Source organism: Malus sylvestris, chromosome 8 (assembly GCF_916048215.2).
Source record: "Malus sylvestris chromosome 8, drMalSylv7.2, whole genome shotgun sequence".
Classification (NCBI taxonomy): domain Eukaryota; kingdom Viridiplantae; phylum Streptophyta; class Magnoliopsida; order Rosales; family Rosaceae; genus Malus; species Malus sylvestris.
The window spans coordinates 26,703,428-26,725,769 of NC_062267.1; the positions used below are offsets into that span (position 1 = coordinate 26,703,428).

Sequence of the window (22,342 nt, forward strand, 5' to 3'; positions counted from 1 at the left end):
GCTTGGACCTTGCTCCAGGGGTTGAGGGGAGTCTATTGGTGGTGGTGATTGACACTAATCGTTGTCGGAATCACCGTAACATGAGAAAACTCGCCGGAAAACCCTTGACACTTTGTGGCTTCAACCTAGAAAAATGGAAAAGAAAAATGGAAATCTAACACTACAGGGATGTAGGACTCGTCAAGAGCTTTCCATGGACACCAAGATCACCAACAACGGAAGTCGGATGAAGGAGATATGGCCAAAATGATTGTCCGGTACAAAATGACCCAACTCGGGTCTCTCTCATTTCCCCTCCTTGCTCTCTCTTATGATTGTGCTGCTGCTCTCCTTTTCTCTCCTGCACTCTCTCCTTTCTCCCCTCTTTGCTCTCTCTTATGATTGGGCAGCTTCTAAACATTTATTTCTTTATTTCCCAACAACTAAAACGTCTCTAATTTCTTCGTTATAACTTCATTTCACAAACTGTTTTCACCTACGCGTTCGTGAGATCAAGCTCTATTCGAAAATATAAATTATGACCTTGAAAGGTCTATGGAAATTAAATAATTAATTTCGAAACTTCAACCCTCATAACTAGTTTAATTAAAACCAAAATTCAAATAAATTAATATAAATTTCCGAAAAATAATATAAAATATTAATAATACAAATACGTAGATTATAACAGTGAAATCCAAGAACGAGATTTCACATACCGTTGCACAGGGTGGTACACCATGTGTCATGACATAAATAGTGGGATATGCGTGTCAAAAAGTTAATAACTTAAAAAAATATAATTTTTCACCACTTATATAAAAACACATGGTGTACCACCCGTGTTCCTGTCACAATTAAAAAATTTATCGTCCTCATGATATATTAAAGCATGCAATGCAGTTCTTTTCCTATCATGCAACCAAACAGGAGACCGAAATCCGTCAACTTACTCCATCGTTTCTCACTCCATCTCTCTCCTCTCTTTCTCTCTCTACACATCTTCCTTCTGAACCTGTGAATGGATGCATCTCGCACATCTCTCTCTGTCTCTCCAACAACAGCTCAGCTGGAGAGAGAGGGAGAGAGCGTCAGACCCTCCTCCCTGTCAAAACCCCAAAAACCTTCGGTCCCTCGCGTTTCTCGGGGCCATGTCCGCACGCAAATCTCTATCTCTCTCCGCCCACCTCCAAATCGCAACTCACTTCCTCCCCCTACCCTCATTTTTTTCCCTCTCTTTTTTCATTTTTTCATTTTTTTTGGGACTTTCCATCCATGTCCTCCTCTCCTTTCTCCCCTCCCTACTTTCTGGTTTCTCAATCAACATACCAAAATCAATTTAATTATTTTTATTATTGTAGGGAATTAATTGATAATTAGAAGAAAAAGAATCAGAAAAATCTGCCAGCCAGCCAGCCAGAACTCCTCTGCATCCCACCAGCACTTCATTTCTTCATTTTCTGGTGCAGGGATTTCTGGTCTGGATTTTTGGGTCTCCCATTTCTGAAGCTCCAATCTTTTGTGTACATTAATTCATTCTTCCTTCTATACAACAACATCCAAGTTTTGTTTATCAAGTTTTGACATTTGGGATTGGATAATTTTCTCACCTTCCAATTTTGTGCTGCATTTTTTTATAGGGAAAGAGAGAGTTTTTCCTTCCCCATTTCCTGGATTTTGATATTTTGTGGAATTTGGGTATGTGGGTAGGGATCAAATGCTTATAGATATGTGAATTCAGGTTACTTTGTTTGGATGAAAGAGGGATACCCAGATTGAGAATTTGTGGAGAAATGATGGATTGAGGAGGGAAACTCTTGGTTTCCCAGAAAATGCAGGTAACCTATTTGATTAAAGCTCTCACTCAAACAATTTGCGGAAAGGGGTGATTAGTTTGGAAGAAATAGAAAACAGGGGATTTAGGGAGCTGATAAAATTATGGGCTGTCTTTGCTCGAAAGCAACATCGGAAGAGGGAAAGGTGGAGCAATCCGAGACAGCAGAACGCCCGTTGAAGGATTATTCGGTTCAGTTGATTGCTCCTACTCCCTCATTGAGAGATGACTTTGTCACAGAAGTAGGCGGTGGTGGTGATGGGGCTGAGGTATCAGTGCGCAGGTCATCAAGAACAGCCTCAAAAGCAAATGTGGGGAACAATGGTAGTAAGAATGAAGACCATCAAAGAGGGGCAACACTGGGTTTAGGAGCAAGTGGAAGGCAAACGGTGATGTCTAGGATAGTGAGCATGCCGCATGGGGCACAAGGAGAACAAACTGCTGCTGGATGGCCGTCATGGCTAACTTCGGTTGCTGGAGATGCCATCAAAGGGTGGGTGCCTCGACGGGCAGACTCCTTTGAAAAGTTAGACAAAGTTAGTTCTAATTGTTGCTTCCCTACTGCATCTTATTAGTGCTTTAAATGTTTGCATCAATTCTCTCTTTGTCTAGTCGTTTCCCTATTGAGTTTTGGTATTTCAAGTTAATGAATTTTGAAATGTGCTTTTGCCTAAATTTGAAACAGTAATTCTGTCATTGACCCAAAAAAGAAACGGTAATTCTGTCATGATATTTACAGAAAGCTGCGTCTATCATGTTCGGGAGATAGTACTAAGTTGAATTCTTATGCTCGGATTCGTGCATTATTAATTACTTTTAAATGGATATCAGTTTTGCGCGAAGTTAAGATAGAATAGCATCATGTGCATGTTTTGAATTTGTGGATTGTACATTTGATATGAAAAACGGTAGACTCAAATTGACGCTATATATGTACTTGGTAGCTATGTAATTTATTGTGTTAGATGGGGTTTGTAGGTGCGCTCTAGACAAGAGTGTTTGTATTAGGGTGAAGTATTTTAATCATCAATTGATGCTTTCTTTGCAGATTGGACAAGGAACTTATAGCAGTGTATACAAGGCTCGCGACCTGGAAACTGGTAAAATCGTTGCATTGAAGAAAGTACGATTCGTAAATATGGACCCAGAAAGTGTTCGTTTTATGGCAAGAGAAATCTATATATTACGTAGACTTGATCACCCAAATGTTATGAAGCTCGAGGGTCTAGTCACTTCAAGAATGTCATGCAGCTTATACCTTGTCTTCGAGTATATGGAGCATGACCTTGCTGGTCTAGCAGCAACACGTGGCATCAAGTTTACTGAACCGCAGGTACTCTCTCTTCGAGTATATGGATCCCTTTCTCTTGTACCATTCTCCAGTTTCTATTTATTTCTTTTTTGAGAAATTACTTCTTGGCTGCAAAAACGAATAAGTATTTCAAGAATTACTAATGTTTGAATTTTGTGCTTCTGATATCTGGTTTGTACGTTCTATTTTCTTCCAGTGAAATCATAGTTTTATATCTTACTTTCTATAAATTTTGAGCTAAAGTGTACTTGTTGCACTGCAACCAAATATTCTGTGATTATAACTTGTGTGTTTGAATTGCAGATAAAATGTTATATGCAACAACTGCTTCGCGGACTTGAATACTGTCATAGTCAAGGTGTCCTGCACCGAGATATCAAGGGTTCAAATCTTTTACTTGACAATAATGGAGCTCTCAAGATTGGCGACTTTGGTCTGGCGACCTTTTATGAGCCTGACCAAAACCAGGCATTAACCAGTCGTGTTGTGACTCTGTGGTATAGGGCACCTGAACTTTTACTTGGTTCTACTGAGTATGGAGTTTCTATAGATCTATGGAGCACCGGCTGTATCCTTGCGGAAATGTATGCTGGAAAGCCTATCATGCCCGGCAGAACAGAGGTAAAATTGACAATCTGTAAGATAACTTATTTTTTCATTCCTAGTTTCATGAGTTTCTTCATTCTTGCTGTAACTACGTCACCGCTGGGTCCGATAAGTGAATAATACTGGACATGAATAATTAGTCCTTCCAGAATAAATTACAAATGAGTCTAATCTTCTGGTTTCATATATTTATTCATACAAATTTTCCTTAAGTATAGTAATAGTTCTAAAATTAAGTCTTCAGTGTTTTGATTGGCAACTAATGTTGCTGTTATTCAGGTGGAACAAATGCATAAAATTTTTAAGCTTTGTGGTTCGCCATCTGAGGAATTCTGGAAGAAAACAAAGTTACCCCTTGCAACTAGTTTCAAACCTCAACAACCTTACAAGCGTCGTATTGCTGATACTTTCAAAGACGTCCCTCCTTCAGCTTTGGAGCTTATTGAAAAACTCCTTGCAATAGAACCAGAGACTCGGGGATCGGCTGCTTCAGCGCTTAGTAGTGAGGTAAATTTGAGCTTCTCCTTTTAATACTATAGCCATGTGCCTTCATGATGGTGTTTAATACTATCGACATTCCATGATTTCATTTGCTAATATGGTTCGTGTAAATATTGCTCATGTATCTTTTATCTGGCTCTGTTTATTGCAGTTCTTCAGTACACATCCTCTACCTTGTGATCCCTCAGATCTACCAAAATATCGTCCAAGCAAAGAGTTTGATGCAAAGCTTCGGGATGAGGAAAAACGGTACTTCTCTAAGAGGCTTTCATTTCTTTGACTCTCTTACTCGTACGTATTGAAGAGATATGTACACCAAAGAGAATATTAACAACTCGATTCCTTTTCTGTCAGTTTCAGTTACGATATTTCACTTGTCCTGATATAAATCCTTCCCTAAAACAATAAATTGGTATATAGTACGTTCAGAGGTAGGCGTATCTTAAACATGTACTTGAGGCAGTCTGTGATGGGTACTTAGAAATATATGTTCTAGGAATGCTGACACAGGTCGGTTTATGGACGGTTTTCTCAACTTGTTTCATTATACTAGTATATGTGGATGACATGGTGGCCTATAGCAGAAAATAATATCAGATAAGCTGTAACTAATGATAAATAAGTCCGCAGAATGATCTGAAGCCTAGATTAAAAAATCCATCTTCTTTTCTTAAATTTCAGGCGAAAAGCCGATGCATTTAAAGGGCGTGGTCCTGAATCTGTTAGAAGGGGTTCAAGAGATACCAAGGCACCATCGCCAGAATTTAATGCTCCGGGAGAGGTATAAAAATGAATTTGACAGATCTACCATTTATTTAATTGTCGATGCTATATATTTGGAGCTTCACTCTTTTGGCTAACATAAACTTAGCAGGGACAGAGAAACCGGAAAACCACAGGTCACAAGTACATGTCACAGCGAGAAACTGTCTCCGGCTTTGCAATGGAACCACATGGAGGAGCTAGGTCAAATGGGTACTCTCATTGTAGTACAATGGTACACCCTAGCGCAGTAGGATCGTCATTGAATAAGACAGCAGGTTCTACAAGTAGGCCAGAGCTAAGGTCGCAGAGATCTCATATGCCTCAAGCTGCAGTAGACTTATTAAGTTCTTCCAGTAAGAAAAAAGAAACTGTGGCTGGCAAAGAATCCAGAACGGTAAGTACCTGTTTTTCGTCACTCACTTCACCTCCTTAAGCTTTTATTCTTTCAAAGTTTTTGGCTAATCATGGATTGTAGAGTTAGCTAATGATCTCTTGATCTTTGCCCCGCTTGTTAAAATCAAAGTTTTAAAAGACGCTAGGCGCTAATCAGGCGGCGAGCTGGGGCCTAGCGCCTAGGTGGCTAGGCGGACTAGACGGATTTAAGTAAATCTATTGTATTTCGTGTAAATAAGTGTCTGTTTATACTTAAAATATATATAATTTCATCAAAAACTAGAAAATAGAATGACATATATATTATGAAGTATTGGAACATAATGAAAACATGGGGAGCAAACATATAATGTGTGTTTATTTAAGTGTTCAATAAATTTCTTACAATTTATTGGAAACAATAAAATGCAAAAGGAAAATTATCTATTTTCCATCTAAGTGAGTTGCCATCTAGGCAGGTGTCTAGGTGGGTCTGGGCTGGCTAGACAGGCGCCTTATCAGGTCTAGGCGCCCTTTCATAATTTTCAAACGCCTAGGCATTAATCGGGGCGGTGGCCAGCCGCCTAGCGCCTAGACAAGGGCCTAGGCGGGGATTTTTAGAACAGTGGTTAAAATAAGTTTAGACACGTTTTTGAGCAACGGAGCATAATTTACGAAAGAATGCACACGCTTTCAGTGATATTGATCATACGCGCTTTTCTTCGTTCCTCTTCTTTTCAGATTCTTTTCTGTTTGTAATATTATTTTCTTGTACGACAGTAGTCCTGAATAGTGAATAATGAACTAACTTATTTGTATGGTTTCAGGGCTATGTACCTAAGAACAGAATCCATTGCTCTGGACCATTGGTGCCTCCGGGGGGAAATCTTGAGGACATGCTCAAAGAGCACGAAAGACAAATCCAGCAGGCTGTACGTAAAGCACGAGCGCGTTGACAAAGACCAGGACCAATGAAAACCTTTGATGATGACCATTAAAGACATATCTCGGTGATCCTGAACGGTTGATATTCTGCTGCCTCTTCTATAACCATGCTGATCTGCTCAGTGCTCACCAGATACAGCTGCTTGCACCAGCCAAGTTTGCTAATTAACCATGAAAACCAGTGAGAAATGTCAGCATGGAGGCATAGCGAAGATGAAGGTGGTTATATGTTCAGAAAAGCGATGTAATGGGGTGGACGATATTCTGGTGTACCGCGTAAATTAGAACCGAGAAGGAACTTTTGGTTTTTTGTTGGTTGCCGGACAATATATAGGTTTGGGGCTGCTTTCGCCTTGTACAGTACAGAGGAAGGATGTTGTTTATGTACATTGTAAGATAACAATTTTCTTCTCTGAATGATTCATTTTTCTTGTAAGAAGAGAAAACGCTCGATATCTTGTTATGTGCATTAACATCTTAATCAATCTGTGGTTGTCTCGCAATCGATACCGAGTTATTTTTTCGATCGCTACTGAACTTTAGACTCAACAGTAATTTCTAAATAATTTGCAGACGAAGACCCTCTGCAGTGCATGTAGACGACAGTTTGCATGCAAAAACCATAAATAGCACAACTTTATTGGGGGGAAAAAACAAATAAAAATGAAAGGACGAAAGGAAAAAGAAGAAATTAAACAAGACAGGATGTACAAATTTGAAAAGCCAGCAAACTTTCTGTACAATTGGCTTAAACATATACATGGACTGCGCGACTCGCTTAAACCCTAGAACTAGGTGTTGTTTAGTGAGCACGAATAGGCTCATAAGTTAAGTTACATATCCTGCTTCGGCTTTCGACTTAATTCAGAATACCGGCCACCCATTTCCTGCAAAATTTCTTCCCACGAACTTTCTTCTGAGGACTCCGATGAAGCCCCAAAAATCAAATTTGAGCTGCAGGCAGCTACATACCAATAATCCGATTCAATCTCCTCTGCCAACTGATCCAGCTGCCACCCAGCGTAGCCGACAAAGAATCTGAAATCCTGAGGCTTAAGAACACCCTTCTTTACTAGCGCTGCAGCTTCATCCAGGCTGTTACGAGCACCAAAACAAAGCCCAGGGATCACCTCTTCAAACCCAGGAAGGTTTGACTTGCCCCCGCTTTTTAACAAAAACATGCTTGCCTCAAGAGGCCCACCAAAATGCAACGAACAATCAGAAAATGTGGTTGCAAGATCAAGATTTGTGGGCTTCATGTGTTTAATCTTTTTATGGAGTGGCCTGTTGATAACAACTCCAAATGGTCCCTCTTCTGGATGTCTGCTTCCTGATCTGAGGAGGAGAACGACAGTTCTTTCAAAGGTGCGAACCCCGTCAAGCTTTTCTGTGGCAACAAGGACACAGCCTGTCTCTGGAACGGAAATAGGATGAGCCCACTTCAGGCCTAGAGGTTTTGACTGGTGGGGTTCCCCACCTTGGTTCTGAGCATCAGGCTCAGCCTTTTCTTCCTGTTGAAAGATTCCAGAGTAAACTTGACAATTAATGGAGGATCATCATTAGAAATGTTTACATAAGACAATAATGAAGGATCATCATTAGAAATGTTTACGATATGGATGCTAGAATTACTAACATCGTGTGCGGACCAAAAACCTTACAAGGGCACTTATTTGCTCCAGCCATTAGATTTGTTCAATATTGGACTTGAGATCCATATAATCAAAATAAGGAGGAAGAAAACTCGTTCACTATATATGGATTGAAGCCCTCATAACCAAAAGGCCACAGACCAATACCAGATATGAAGAAGTCTATGGAAGGGTATCAAAACTTCTACAGAGCTGTCTGTCACCATCAACTTAGAGGACTAATGAAAATGAAATACATGAAAGGAAGACAAGACATATTTTGATACAACAACAACAACAACAAAGCCTTTTCCCACTAAGTGGGGTCGGCTATATGAATCCTAGAACGCCATTGCGCTCGGTTTTGTGTCATGTCCTCCGTTAGAACCAAGTACTCTAAGTCTTTTCTTAGAGTCTCTTCCAAAGTTTTCCTAGGTCTTCCTCTACCCCTTTGGCCCTGAACCTCTGTCCCGTAGTCACATCTTCGAACCGGAGCGTCAGTAGGCCTTCTTTGCACATGTCCAAATCACCGGAACCGATTTTCTCTCATCTTTCCTTCAATTTCGGCCACTCCTACTTTACCTCGAATATCCTCATTTCCAATCTTATCATTTCTTGTGTGCCCACACATCCCACGAAGCATCCTCGTCTCCGCCACACCCATTTTGTGTACGTGTTGATGCTTCACCGCCCAACATTCTGTGCCATACAACATCGCTGGCCTTATTGCCGTCCTATAAAATTTTCCCTTGAGCTTCAGTGGCCTACGACGGTTACACAACCCGCCGGATGCACTCTTACACTTCATCTATCCAACTTCTATTCTATGGTTGAGATCTCTCTAATTCTCCGTTCTCTTGCACGATATATCCTAGGTAGCGAAAACGGTCGCTTTTTGTGATCTTCGCTAGATTGCTCCGATCATTAGTGTGGATAAGTATATAAATGGATATAGATAGGAAAGCAAACACAAGATGTACGTGGTTCACCCAGATTGGCTACGTCCACGGAATAGAGGAGTTCTCATTAATTGTGAAGGGTTTACACAAGTACATAGGTTCAAGCTTTCCTTTAGTGAGTACAGGTGAATGATTTAGTACAAATGACATTAGGAAATATTGTGGGAGAATGATCTCGTAATCACGAAACTTCTAAGTATCGGAATGTGGTATCGTCTTGACTTGCCTTATCTGTCTCACAGGTAGATGTGGCATCTTCTCTGGAAGTACTCTTCCTCCATCCAGGGGTGGTATCTTTAACTGGTGGAGATGCACAAGGTAATGTATCAATTTCACTTGAAGCTTACTTGTAGTTTCAGGCTTGGTCAAGCGCGATACAAACCATGTAGTAGGAGTCCCTCAAGTTGCCGAGCTAGGGGATTTGCTGAAAGAGGTGACAGACAAGGTAAGCAATCAGAGCTCCGGCTGATTGTTCACATTCTCCCTATCTTGCAGGCAGCATGAAGGATAAAGAGAAGAAAAATGAGAAGAGATGATATGGGATACTTTTGCTTTTGAAGAAGTAACTTTCCACAGGCTTATTCTTGAACTGAGCTGGAGGGTTTTCTGGTTTCCTCCAGAGTATAAGGCCGACTGAAGAATTTGAGGGTCAAAACAAGTCCATCAAATCTAGAGTACGTTCGACCCTACTGATATGGGATACTTTTGCTTTGACAGAGTAATGGATGTATCGGCACGTGTGCTGTTACGCTTGTCTCCACATGCTTCCTTGTATCCTTCTCACTTGCCCTATCTGTTCCTCAGGCAGATGCGGTATCTTCCCTGGAAGCATAAGATGTTGAAGATGAGTACTCGAGAGCAATGCCAGGTAAGTAAGTTCCAGGCAGTCAGTTCCTGGCTGGAAGCTTGATTCCAAGTGCTGACTGATTGCTCTCTTTCTCCTTGTCTTGCAGGTAAGAACAAGTCCAAAGGAAAAGACAGGGAAAAAGCATGATATGGGATACTCTTGCTTTTAACCCTGATGATATGAGATATTCTTGCTCTAGTATAACTTGTTTGCAGAGGTATTATCGGGGGGAAAGAAAGCTGAATATTTCGAAAGGCTTCGTTGAGAGTGCCCTCTCATATATGAGGAAGGGTTGAGCATTTTTGCAGGTCTGTCTGTCCGTTGGGGATGGAGGTTGACATATATAGGAGTCTCCTTAACAACAAGTAGTAATGCTATTCCTTTACCCTGTCAGAGCACTTTGAAAAAGTGGTCTGTGGTATGTGGAAAGCTGATGTTGCGTGTGAAGATTACAGACAGCTTTATCCAAGGAGATCCGGCTCTTGTAGTTGGGAAAGTGTTGCCTCTTCGGTTTTCGAACAAGCAATCCTATCAGGGATCTGGCTCTCGAGATTCGGAGAACGATGTCTCTTCGATTTTTGAGAAAGCAATCCTGCTGGGGGTCTGGCTCTCGAGATTCGGAGAGCGGTGTCTCTTCGATTTTTGAGAAGGTAATCATGTTGGGAGTCTGGCTCTCGAGATTCGGAGGGCGGTGCCTCTTCGATTTTGGAGCAAGCAATCTTGTTGGGAGTGTTTTCTCGAATGTGAGTAAAGGTTGGGCATGTTTGCTAGTCTACCTTGCCACGAAGCACAGAGGTTGACACACAGGGACTTTCCAATTATCCAGCAATGGTACTGTTCCTTTACCCTCTCTTCGATTTTTGAGAAAGTAGTCATGTTGGGAGTCTGGCTCTCGAGATTCGGAGGACGGTGCCTCTTCGATTTTGGAGCAAGCAATCTTGTTGGGAGTGTTTTCTCGAATGTGAGTAAAGGTTGGGCATGTTTGCTAGTCTACCTTGCCACAAAGCACAGAGGTTGACACACAGGGACTTTCCAATTATCCAGCAGTGATACTGTTCCTTTACCCTTGTGGGTAATAATATGGGGTAGCTAGACCTTCAAAATTTATGTGTCTAAACTTTGTTAGTGCTGTTTCTTTGCTATTCTTTTACCCGTCTTGGTCAGAGCGATGTAGTGGAAGCTGCAAGCTTCACGTGCTCAACTTTGGCAGAGAACTTTGGCAAAGTTATCTGTGATACACATGAGCTACGATTGCGTGTGGGAAGTGGGTGATTGAACAGTAAGACTCATGTGCTTTCTACTTCACCAGAAGTCTTCGACAGAATGCCCATAATTTCCGCAAAGCTGAGTGTGCGTGTGACAGGTGCTGCCAAGGCTGGAAAAGTAGGTGCCTCTTCGATTTCTGAGATCGGCCCTCGTTGTCTCTGAGCAGCCCAACTTTTGAGAAAGCAAGCGCCTCTTCGATTTCTGAGATCGGCCTTCGTGGTCTTTGAGCAGCCCAACTTTTGAGAAAGCAGACGCCTCTTCGATTTCTGAGATCGACCCTCGTGGTCTCTGAGCAGCCCAGCTTTTGAGAAAGCAAACGCCTCTTCGATTTCTGAGCAGGCGCCTCTTCGATTTCTGAAGCTCCGTCGAGTGCAGATTTTTATAGGGGCTGGCATTAAGTTCCAAAGCACACTTGAATCTCCACCAGTAGAAGCTCCATTCTTACACTTCTAAGATCTTGATTTGTTCGACCTCTTCTCTCTTCAACACCTTTGAAAATGTCTGGCCCCTCCGACCGTCGTTTTGACTTGAACCTTGTTGAAGAGGCAGCCCCGCCTTCTCCAGACAACATATGGCGCCCATCCTTCGTCTCCCCTACTGGTCCTCTTACCGTTGGGGATTCCGTTATGAAGAATGATATGACCGCTGCGGTGGTGGCCAGGAACCTTCTCACTCCCAAAGATAACAGACTACTTTCCAAACGATCTGATGAGTTAGCTGTTAAGGATTCTCTGGCTCTCAGTGTTCAGTGTGCAGGTTCTGTGTCTAATATGGCCCAACGCCTATTTGCTCGAACCCGCCAAGTTGAATCATTGGCGGCTGAAGTGATGAGTCTCAAACAGGAGATTAGAGGGCTCAAGCATGAGAATAAACAGTTGCACCGTCTCGCACATGACTATGCTACAAACATGAAGAGGAAGCTGGACCAGATGAAGGAATCTGATGGTCAGGTTTTACTTGATCATCAGAGATTTGTGGGTTTGTTCCAAAGGCATTTATTGCCTTCGTCTTCTGGGGCTGTACCGCGTAATGAAGCTCCAAATGATCAACCTCTGATGCCTCCTACTTCTAGGGTTCTGTCCAGTACTGAGGCTCCGAATGATCCCCCTCCGGTGCCTTCTCTTTCTGGGGCTCTACCGACTGCTGCGACTTCTCCTAAGCAACCTTTGTGAAGGCTCTCTCTTGTTTGTTTATTTTGACTCATGTATATGTACATATTTGTAGCTTATCGGGGATATCAATAAATAAGTTTTCCTTCATTTCAACGTATTGTGTTAAATACACCAAAGCCTTCTTCTCTAAGTTCTTTGAATTTTCTTTTGTTGGAGCTTTGTGAGTGGAGCATGTAGGTTGAGGTAGTGTTCCCTTAATTTCCTGAGTGAGGAAAACTTCTCGGTTGGAGACTTGGAAAATCCAAGTCACTGAGTGGGATCGGCTACATGAATCTTAGAACGCCATTGTGCTCGGTCCTGTGTCATGTCCTTCGTTAGATCCAAGTACTCTAAGTCTTTTCTTAGAGTCTCTTCCAAAGTTTTCTTAGGTCTTCCTCTACCCCTTCGGCCCTGAACCTCTGTCCCATAGTCGCATCTTCTAATCGGAACGTCAGTAGGCCTTCTTTGCACATGTCCAAACCACCGTAACCGATTTTCTCTCATCTTTCCTTCAATTTCGGCTACTCCTACTTTACCCCGGATATCCTCATTCCTAATCTTATCCTTTCTCGTGTGCCCACACATCCAACGAAGCATTCTCATCTCCGCTACACCCATTTTGTGTACGTGTTGATGCTTCACCGCCCAACATTCTGTGCCATACAGCATCGCCGGCCTTATTGCCGTCCTATAAAATTTTCCCTTGAGCTTCAGTGGCATACGGCGGTCACACAACACGCCGGATGCACTCTTCCACTTCATCCATCCAGCTTGTATTCTATGGTTGAGATCTCCATCTAATTCTCCGTTCTTTTGCAAGATAGATCCTAGGTAACGAAAACGATCGCTCTTTGGTATTTCTTGATCACCGATCCTCACCCCTAACTCGTTTTGGCCTCCATTTGCACTGAACTTGCACTCCATATATTCTGTCTTTGATCGGCTTAGGCGAAGACCTTTAGATTCCAACACTTCTTTCCAAAGGTTAAGCTTTGCATTTACCCCTTCCTGAGTTTCATCTATCAACACTATATCGTCTGCGAAAAGCATACACCAAGGAATATCATCTTGAATATGTCCTGTTAACTCATCCATTACCAACGCAAAAAGGTAAGGACTTAAGGATGAGCCTTGATGTAATCCTACAGTTATGGGAAAGCTTTCAGTTTGTCCTTCATGAGTTCTTACGGCAGTCTTTGCTCCTTCATACATATCTTTTATAGCTTGGATATATGCTACTCGTACTCCTTTCTTCTCTAAAATCCTCCAAAGAATGTCTCTTGGGACCCTATCGTACGCTTTCTCCAAATCTATAAAGACCATGTGTAAATCCTTTTTCCCATCTCTATATCTTTCCATCAATCTTCGTAAGAGATAGATTGCCTCCATGGTTGAGCGCCCTGGCATGAACCCGAATTGGTTGTCCGAAACCCGTGTCTCTTGCCTCAATCTATGCTCAATGACTCTCTCCCAAAGCTTCATTGTATGACTCATTAGCTTAATACCCCTATAGTTCATGCAATTTTGTACGTCGCCCTTATTCTTGTAGATAGGCACTAAAGTGCTTGTTCGCCACTCATTTGGCATCTTCTTCGTTTTCAAAATCCTATTGAAAAGGTCAGTGAGCCATGTTATACCTGTCTCTCCCAAAACTTTCCACACTTCGATTGGTATCTCGTCTGGGCCTATTGCTTTTCTTTGCTTCATCTTCTTCAAAGCTACAACTACTTCTTCCTTCCGGATTCGACGATAAAAAGAGTAGTTTCTACACTCTTCTGAGTTACTCAACTCCCCTAAAGAAGCACTCCTTTCATGTCCTTCATTGAAAAGATTATGAAAATAACCTCTCCATCTGTCTTTAACCGCATTCTCTGTAGCAAGAACTTTTCCATCCTCATCCTTGATGCACCTCACTTGGTTTAGGTCCCTTGTCTTCTTTTCCCTTGCTCTAGCTAGTTTATAGATATCCAACTCTCCTTCTTTGGTATCTAGTCGTTTATACATATCGTCGTAAGCCGCTAACTTAGCTTCTCTCACAGCTTTCTTCGCCTCTTGCTTCGCTTTTCTATACCTTTCACCATTTTCATCAGTCCTATCCTTGTATAAGGCTTTACAACATTCCTTCTTAGCCTTCACCTTTGTTTGTACCTCCTCATTCCACCACCAAGATTCCTTTTGGTGTGGGGCAAAGCCCTTGGACTCTCCTAATACCTCTTTTGCTACTTTTCGGATACAACTAGCCATGGAATCCCACATTTGGCTAGCTTCCCCCTCTCTATCCCACACACACTGGGTGATTACTTTCTCTTTGAAAATGGCTTGTTTTTCTTCTTTTAGATTCCACCATCTAGTCCTTGGGCACTTCCAAGTCTTGTTCTTTTGTCTCACTCTTTTGATATGTACATCCATCACCAACAAGACATATTTTGATAAGAATAAAAAAATTTATTAACAAAGAACGAACGAAAAACATGGAAAAGTGGTCCAGCAGTACACAATTGTTGAGGAAGCTGGAGATTTGCTTTGTGTGTACTCTTGTCGTGTGATATTTGTGATATGATTGGCCTGTGTGGGTGAGTTTTGGTTTCCATAAAATCAGGGGTATGTGTGAGGGTCGCATGGTGCCTTGGGTGGTGTTGTTTAATTTTCAACCTAGGGAAACCAACTGTGTCAGCTCAGTTGGGTCTCATAACCAACCAAACCAACCGATCACCTACAAACTGAAAAGGTCAACACTTGAACTAACCCATAACAAGATGATTCAAAATTCAGTAAGTCTTATTATCACCTTGAAAAAAAAAAACGATTAACTAAATAAGGGAAGAGTAGTGAAAATATATTGATGAGTATTACATTAGAACATGATAATTATGCATTTTAGTTTCAAAGGACATTAGCTCTTCAGGAAAGTAAAACTTCACCTGCTCCATAGTATATAGCCTTGCTCTGACCTCTCTCCAGTCCGACTTTATCTGACAATTTTTCTGGGATGAAGTGTCATTGAAGTTTTCAGAAGAATCGTTTTCTTGTTCACTATCACCTTCTGGAATAGATCGGTCATCATTTCCTGTAAACCCAATGGAAAAAATTGTTTGTGATGCAAGTAGCTATAAGTTGTAACAAATAAAAGAGAGAAATTTACAAGTAAACCACTGGTACCATGCTCAGTAAAAGTAGGTAATATGTGAAAGCTAAAAACCTACATTCATGTAGGCATACAGACATAAAGACATGATGCGCATAAGTTAAGTGTGCACACACAGATAGATAGATAACTAAGAACTAACATCTATCATATTTATATTTCTTTTTACCGAAAGGTGAATTAAATGGAGGACAAAAGCAAAACTTTTATACCCAAAGTCATTTGAAAAGACAGCCCCAATAAAGAATCATTTGAAAAGATAGTCTCGATCACAGCTCTAGCTTCAACAGATTTCTTTTTTCTTAAAAAATCATCATAGCATATGGACCAATGTATCGATTCCAAAAGAGTTTCTGTTACCATCTTTGTCAAAATAAATTCCCTCAACAAAAAGAAAACTGCATTGAGTACCAAATGTTCCTACAATTTCTTCTTGTTATTTCAATTATTTATAGCTCCCCTAGCATTGATTATGTTGATGTACAAAACCGGAGGTCTTGAAACAACGTAAATCCAACCGTGAATCTGCAAGAAATTTAAATAACACAAGATGTATCGTGGTTCACCCCAAGGTTTGGGCTACGTCCACACTGATATTGTATTTATCTGAGAGGTGAAGGAGAGAACCTCTGAATATGAGAGGGGATGTGAGAGGGGTGAGAAGGCTTCAGAAATGGCCTCCCCTAATTGTGAGGGTGAGGAGTCCTTTTATAGAATAAGGGCTCCTCACTTATTACATATTTACCCCTTCCTTTATTACATAATTACATTTAAATCCCCTGAGTATTTGTACGAAATCTAAATACGGAAGCCCTAAATATGGTATAAACAGTAGTCCCCCAAGTCTTCAGTCAAGAGAGTCTTGGCTGGAGACTTGAAATTCAATCCATGTGTGGGCCAAAGTAACTAGATGTTGTTTTGAACTGATGTTCGATATGAGGCGGTGCTCAATTTGAAATGATGCTCAACTAGAAGTAGCACATGCTGCGAGGCTGCGAGGCTCGTGGCTTATGTTGCCTTGGTTGGCTCGGCTTGTGGCGTTGAAGGTGAGGGAGTCCCTTTTATAGAATAAGGGCTCGCTCCTCAATACATGAATTATGGGCTAGAGTTGATGCTCTCTAATGATGGTGTGGGAGTCCCTTTTATAAAATAAAGGCTCGCTCCTCAATACATAAGTGATGGGTTAAAGTCCCCCAAATATTTTTCATGAGGCCCAGTTGAGGCCTTGGCTGGCTCGGCTTGTGGCGTTGAAGGTGAGGGAGTCCCTTTTATAGAATAAGGGCGCGCTCCTCAATACATGAATGATGGGCTAGAGTTGATGCTCTCTAATGATGGTGAGGGAGTCCCTTTTATAAAATAAGGGCTCGCTCCTTAATACATAAGTGATGGGCTAGAGCCCCCCAAATATTTTTCATGAGGCCCAGTTGAGGCCTTGGCTCGGCTTGTGGCATTGAAGGTGAAGGAGTCCCTTTTATAGAATAAGGGCTCGCTCCTCAATACATGAATAATGGGCTAGAGTTGATTCTCTTTAATGATGGTGAGGGAGTCCCTTTTATAGAACAATGGCTCGCTCCCCAATACATAAGTGATGGGCTAGGAGTGATGCTCACGGCGATGCTCTCTAATGAAGGTGAAGGAGTCCCTTTTATAAAATACGGGTTCGCTCCTCAGTATATGAGTAATGGGTGCTCTCTAATGAAAGTGAGGGAGTCCCTTTTATAGAATAAGGGCTCGCTCCTTAATACAGAAATAATAGGCTAAGTCCCCCAAGTATTTTTCATGAGGCCCAATATATAGTACATAATGTAATCCCCTAAGTCTTCGGTCAATAGAGTCTGTTGGCTGGAAACTTCAAATTGAATCCATGTATAGGCCGAAATGGCGGTTGTTCGAAGAAGGTATTTGTATACCCTGCACTGAAGCTTTGCAAGTGAAGCTTTGAAGCTAGAGCTCTGTAAATGAAGCTTTCGAAGCTGGAACTTTTGTAAATGAAGCTTTTGAAACTAGAGCTCTGTAAATGAGCTTTGAAGCTAGAGCTCTGTAAATGAAGCTTTTGAAGCTGATTGACTTGAGTAATGCTCATGAATATTTATGCTGATTGACATGAGTGATGCTCATAGATGTTGTCATGAGTGATGCTCATGAATGTTAACATGAATGATGCTCATGAATATTGACATGAATGATGGTTATGAATGTTTATGTATGATTGTCATGAGTGATGCTCATGAATGTTTATGTATGAATGACATGAGTAATGCTCATGTATAATTTGGAGTACTGGGCGTACTTTTGATCACCTGGTTGGTGGCATGAAGGAGAGTATGGGTTGTACATTTCATCACCTGGTTGGTGGCATGAATGGCTAGTTGCCAAATGATATTAGAATACGGGTTGTACATTTCATCACCTGGTTGGTGGTAATAACGGCAGGTTGCCGAATAATTTTGGAGTACTGGGCGTACTTTTGATCACCTGGTTGGTGGTAATAGCGGCAGGTTGCCGAATAATTTTGGAATACTGGACATACTTTTGGTCACCTAGTTGGTGGTAATAGCGGCAGGTTGCCGAATAATTTTTGGAGTACTGGACGTACTTTTGGTCACCTGGTTGGTGATAATAGAGGGTCTGGCTCTTTTGGGCATATGAGCCTTCGCCCTCCACATGACATTGCAGCCCATTATTTTGGGCTTGCCGGTTTTTTTTTTTTTTAATTACCCTCTGATGGAGTTTATACAGATGTCTCCGAAAGATAATAAAAATAAATTACATCATTCTGGTGGGGTGTTTATTCCTTGCTTTTGCAGTGTCCCCATGTGCTTCCCTTTTGCCTTCTCTTTTCACTTTCTTTTTCTTTTTATGCGTAGGCGCAGTGGATTTTGATCTAAATCTGCCAATAGCATTGCTTCTGTCAGTGCTTTTGCTTTTCTTCTTTGTGAGCACATGACCCCTCCATGACTGCACCACTTTTTCTTTTTCTCTTTTCCTTTTGCTTTCCACTGCGTCTATCTTTTGCTTTCTTCTTTTTCGACAAGATGATGGACGGAAATGAAGCTTTTGAAGGATGACCCCTGCTTCGAGTAGTGTCCCCGTGCTTTTGCATGTTTATTCCTTGCTTGTGGGATTTGCACCGTCCCAACAATTGCACACTTCCTCGGAGCATTTTCAATCTTGCCACGGTAAGAGAAAATAATGAGGACAACCCCAGCATTGCAGAGAATTGAGAGCTCAAAAGCTTTCTTGAGCAGCCCGTTTCTTCTCTTGGAAAAAGTCACTTGCCTGTTACTTTTATTCTCTATCCTCTTCAGCTCAACTTTACCTCTGCCCATCTCTCTCTCTCTCTATAGACTCGGTTAAGATCAAAGGTAGCAAGAGGCCGAAGAGGGAGGAAAAGGCTTTGGAGACGGCGAGGTCAAGGACCTGAGCTCCCGTTAAGCTGGCGTCAGCTTCTGGCAGAGTAAGGTCGACGGCCCTAAATGGCTCCCGTCGAGGACCGTTAAAACTCCGTCTGACATTTTCAGTTTAGAGAGAGAAAGAGAGGAGAGAGATTTAGGGCCGAAGAGTTGTCGCCGTCGCTCATTGCTATGGATTCTGCTTACAGGGTTACTTGAAGAATCGGATGTGGAAAATCCAGACCCATATAATTTTTACAGAACTTCAGTATCCAATTTCTTCTCCAGATTCTCTAAATTCTTGAAGTATGTGGAGTAATTGCTGCCCACTCATGTTCACAGAAATTGGCGCAGCCATTAGTGATAGCTTTTGCATATGGTTGCTTTTCTGAATGTTTCTTCAAGGTTGTTGGGTTGAGGGAGAACCTGCGTTTGGTGAGACATGTGTATGCGAGCAGAACCCAGTCCAAGTCTGAATCACCATACATACAACTCACAGATGGATACTAGATTGCTTTCACACTCGTCCACAACGCACGAATCGCCTTCACACTCGTCCCCTGCGCCACATTCATGGCGGTGCTACTGGAGATCATCGATCCGACCCTAGAGGACTATTGGAGGTTCATGATAATTACAGATATGCCATTGGCGTAGAGGAGCTTGTCGGATTTGGGGTCGCCGGAGATCAGAACCCCACGGTTGTGCTTGGTTGACGGGACGCAGGCGTAGGCCTCGGTGAGCTGGGGGGACATTTTTGGGATGTTGCAGATCTTGCAGATTCTCTGCTCCTCCTTCGTTCCCAATTCGCTGTCGCTGCTGCTTCTCTCTTCCCTCTGTATTTCTCTTTCTTCTTCTTTTGTGTTGTGCTTCCGTAATTCCCTCTCCGCCTTGTGACTTCCTCAAAGGTGGTCTGAATCAGACCGTCCCTGATCAATTGGGTAGAAGCAAAGGAGGAACGGGAGAATCTCCATGTCCATGCCCTCCGTGACCGTGGTCATGTCCATGCTCATGGCCCTGAACTTGGTCGCAGTCGCATGCCTTTTCTACGATATCCTGGGTTTGAGCAGTGGTCTTTGCTAGCTCACGAGCTGAGATTTCAGAGGAGAGAAGGAGAACGGCAAAGGCAAGGCCAAGAAGAAGAAAAGTCCTTGAGGATGCCATAATTTTCCGAACAATATTAATACAAAAAGAAGCACAGTAATAGTTTCTGAAGGTTGTATGTAAGAGAGGATTGTTGTGTCTGTGGGTTTTGCAGATCCACGGTGGATAGTGGTGAGGTTGTGAAGGTTTCACGGTGGTGAAATAAAATATTGAGAGAGAACCGACATAGCTTTACGTGTCGATTCCCACAGACGGCGCCAAATATTGATGCACAAAACCGGAGGTCTTGGAACAACGTAAATCCGACCGTAAATCTGCAAGAAATTTAAATAACACAAGATGTATCGTGGTTCACCCCAAGGTTTGGGCTACGTCCACACTGATATTGTATTTATCTGAGAAGTGAGGAAGAGAACCTCTGAATATGATAGGGGATGTGAGAGGGGTGAGAAGGCTTCAGAAATGACCTCCCCTAATTGTAAGGGTGAGGAGTCCTTTTATAGAATAAGGACTCCTCACTTATTACATATTTGCTCCTTCCTTTATTACATAATTACATTTAAGTCCCTTAAGTATTTGTACGAGATCTAAATACATAGGCCCTAAATATGGTATAAACAGATTACATGAATGCTTTATTCAGTTATCATGAAGGGGTTAAGAATTGACATGTAAGAGTGGAAATCGGTTGTGGAGCTAAAAGACCTCTTCTTTCTATCGTGGAGTGCATAGTGACAGAGTTCAAAAAGGGTGTGGGAGAAGAAAACAACTGGTTTAAAAAAGAAACTATTCATTTAATCATGTGTAGTGTACTCAAGAGTAAAATAGCTAGAGGTTTAAGTGTAAGTTCAAGGAATACTAAACTTGAGTGTAAGTTCAGGGATGAATTCTAAACTTGAGTGTAAATTTAGGGACGAATTCTGTTTGTACCATCTCTCACCAGCCCCCATACTTCTGAGCACAAGTCAACTTTATACCTTCAGGGTCTACTACTAAAGTATTTGTGCTGAGGCACCCCTGCAAAAGCCCATGAGTTTCTCTCCAACCAGGAGACCAATTATCACACCGCACGTGTAAACACGAGAATACACTCCTAGAGTTCCACATCAACTGCGAATGAAATCAAAGGACTCTACTCAACTATAAAAAGAAATCATTTTCCCACAATTAAGTTTCTTCTGATCTAAGATTCACTAATCCACTACTAAAACTCACTCATGATATGCTTAAACCCCTATATCATGTAAACTTTACGTTATTAATGAAAACTCATCTACCCACATGAACATAGCCCAACTTAGGGTGAACCACATATACATTGTGTTTGTTTCCCTATCTATATCTCCTTACACATTATCTTTACTTAGTGACCGAAGCAACCTTGCGAAGGTCACACATCGACACTTTACATTGTTCCGAAGTTAACCTAATTTCATGCATCAACAAATTCCAAATTTTACTCCCAATTCCTTCTTGGAAGTATGTGGGTGAAATGCAACTATCTAGCCAGGAGACAAAACTTCTCAGTCACACAAGAGAAAGAACAAAGACCATTATAGCCCAAGCACACTTTTGTCCCAACCGAGCCAATTAAACAGGATCAAACTATACTCTCAGACACATAGGAGCTGGGTGCACAAATTATTATTCTAGTTCTACCGACTTAACAGCTCAGACCACAAATTTATCTTCTCCGTTCAATCCATATAAAGATTTGCAAGGAACAAACCTAGTCTGATGCCAAAGTGATACCCATATGACCTAGGGACAACCCAGTCCCTCTATCCTATATTGGAGGGGGATATTCTGCTTTCTATGACTGTAGATTTCCACATCTACACTCTAGCTCCCCGGTAACCAACCATAACAGAAAATCAAACTTGACAACTTCAAAATTTCAAATGTCAAACAGTATTCATATATCACGGCGATCGCACCCCACATACACAAATCAAAGCAAAACAAAATCAAACACATCAAAATCAAAGAAGTCAAAATTCACAGCGACCAATCAAATGCAAATTGCAATTCAATTTAATTCCAGCTGAGAGAGCAAACCTGACGAAGACGAAGAGTTGGACGAATTGCCATGATTGTTCTTCTTCCCCATGGCTCTGACAACCGAAGAACGAAACCCATTAGACGAAATCCTGCGCTTCAAATTCAAACCCCCAATCTCGAAATCCTTCCCGTCTTCAACGCCAACCCAGGAAGGCCGCAGATTTACAAAATTCCACGAAATGGGTTTCTCAGAAAACGAGTTTCTGAGTAGAAAAGGGCTTCTGCCGATGTTCTTCGCCTGCACGGACCACAGATCCATGGCGGCCTGGCCGGAAGATGAGTTTTCCAGGAAGAAGAAAATAGGAGTCGGGAGAGTGAATTTACTGTTCTTCTCAACGATGGAAACGATGAGAGATAGAGAGAGAGTGGGGTGAGAAAATCGGTAACGGATAAAAGAACTGGAAAACAAACAAAACGGGAAGAGACCAATCAGAAACGAAAGGAGAGAGAGAGAGTTGAGAGTAGCCATGAG

The 22,342-nt window shown here is 41.8% G+C and overlaps 3 protein-coding genes across 5 annotated transcripts in view; 2 read left to right on the top strand and 1 right to left on the bottom strand.

The window, feature by feature from the left end:
* Positions 1–909: 909 nt before the first annotated feature.
* Positions 910–6,799, top strand: LOC126631844 (probable serine/threonine-protein kinase At1g09600). 3 transcript variants are annotated; one of them, XM_050302018.1, is made up of 8 exons: positions 910–2,349; positions 2,862–3,146; positions 3,429–3,746; positions 4,011–4,238; positions 4,384–4,481; positions 4,914–5,013; positions 5,104–5,391; positions 6,197–6,799. In XM_050302018.1, exons 1-8 carry the CDS (start codon positions 1,918–1,920, stop codon positions 6,323–6,325), a joined length of 1,878 nt encoding a protein of 625 aa, XP_050157975.1. In that variant the 5' UTR covers positions 910–1,917; the 3' UTR covers positions 6,326–6,799. The 3 variants fall into 3 exon arrangements, with proteins under 3 accessions (XP_050157975.1, XP_050157976.1, XP_050157977.1); XM_050302019.1 differs by having other exon boundaries at positions 5,107–5,391; XM_050302020.1 differs by having other exon boundaries at positions 2,168–2,306.
* Positions 6,800–7,005: 206 nt separating this feature from the next.
* Positions 7,006–22,314, bottom strand: LOC126631846 (uncharacterized). Its single transcript, XM_050302025.1, has 3 exons — positions 21,868–22,314; positions 15,090–15,235; positions 7,006–7,825 (listed from the first exon to the last, which is right to left on the bottom strand). The coding sequence occupies exons 1-3, from the start codon at positions 22,127–22,129 to the stop codon at positions 7,148–7,150; spliced, it is 1,086 nt and encodes a 361-aa protein (XP_050157982.1). The 5' UTR covers positions 22,130–22,314; the 3' UTR covers positions 7,006–7,147.
* The window catches only part of LOC126631848 (uncharacterized), a 35,791-nt gene continuing 24,576 nt past the window's right edge, over positions 11,128–22,342 (top strand). Inside the window, exon 1 of the mRNA XM_050302029.1 lies at positions 11,128–11,967. Within this exon, the coding sequence (XP_050157986.1) occupies positions 11,515–11,967 (453 nt within the window). The 5' untranslated portion in view covers positions 11,128–11,514. The remainder of the gene's footprint in view (positions 11,968–22,342) is intronic.

Coding starts and splice junctions, on each gene's coding strand:
- LOC126631844 (XM_050302018.1), top strand. CDS start 1,918: ATGGGCTGTCTTTGCTCGAAAGCAACATCGGAAGAGGGAAAGGTGGAG. Junction 3,747..4,010: donor TCATGCCCGGCAGAACAGAG/GTAAAATTGACA, acceptor GCTGTTATTCAG/GTGGAACAAATGCATAAAAT. Junction 4,239..4,383: donor CTTCAGCGCTTAGTAGTGAG/GTAAATTTGAGC, acceptor TGTTTATTGCAG/TTCTTCAGTACACATCCTCT.
- LOC126631846 (XM_050302025.1), bottom strand. CDS start 22,129: ATGGATCTGTGGTCCGTGCAGGCGAAGAACATCGGCAGAAGCCCTTTT. Junction 15,236..21,867: donor CAACTCTTCGTCTTCGTCAG/GTTTGCTCTCTC, acceptor TTGGGTTTACAG/GAAATGATGACCGATCTATT. Junction 7,826..15,089: donor GGCTATATACTATGGAGCAG/GTGAAGTTTTAC, acceptor ATCTTTCAACAG/GAAGAAAAGGCTGAGCCTGA.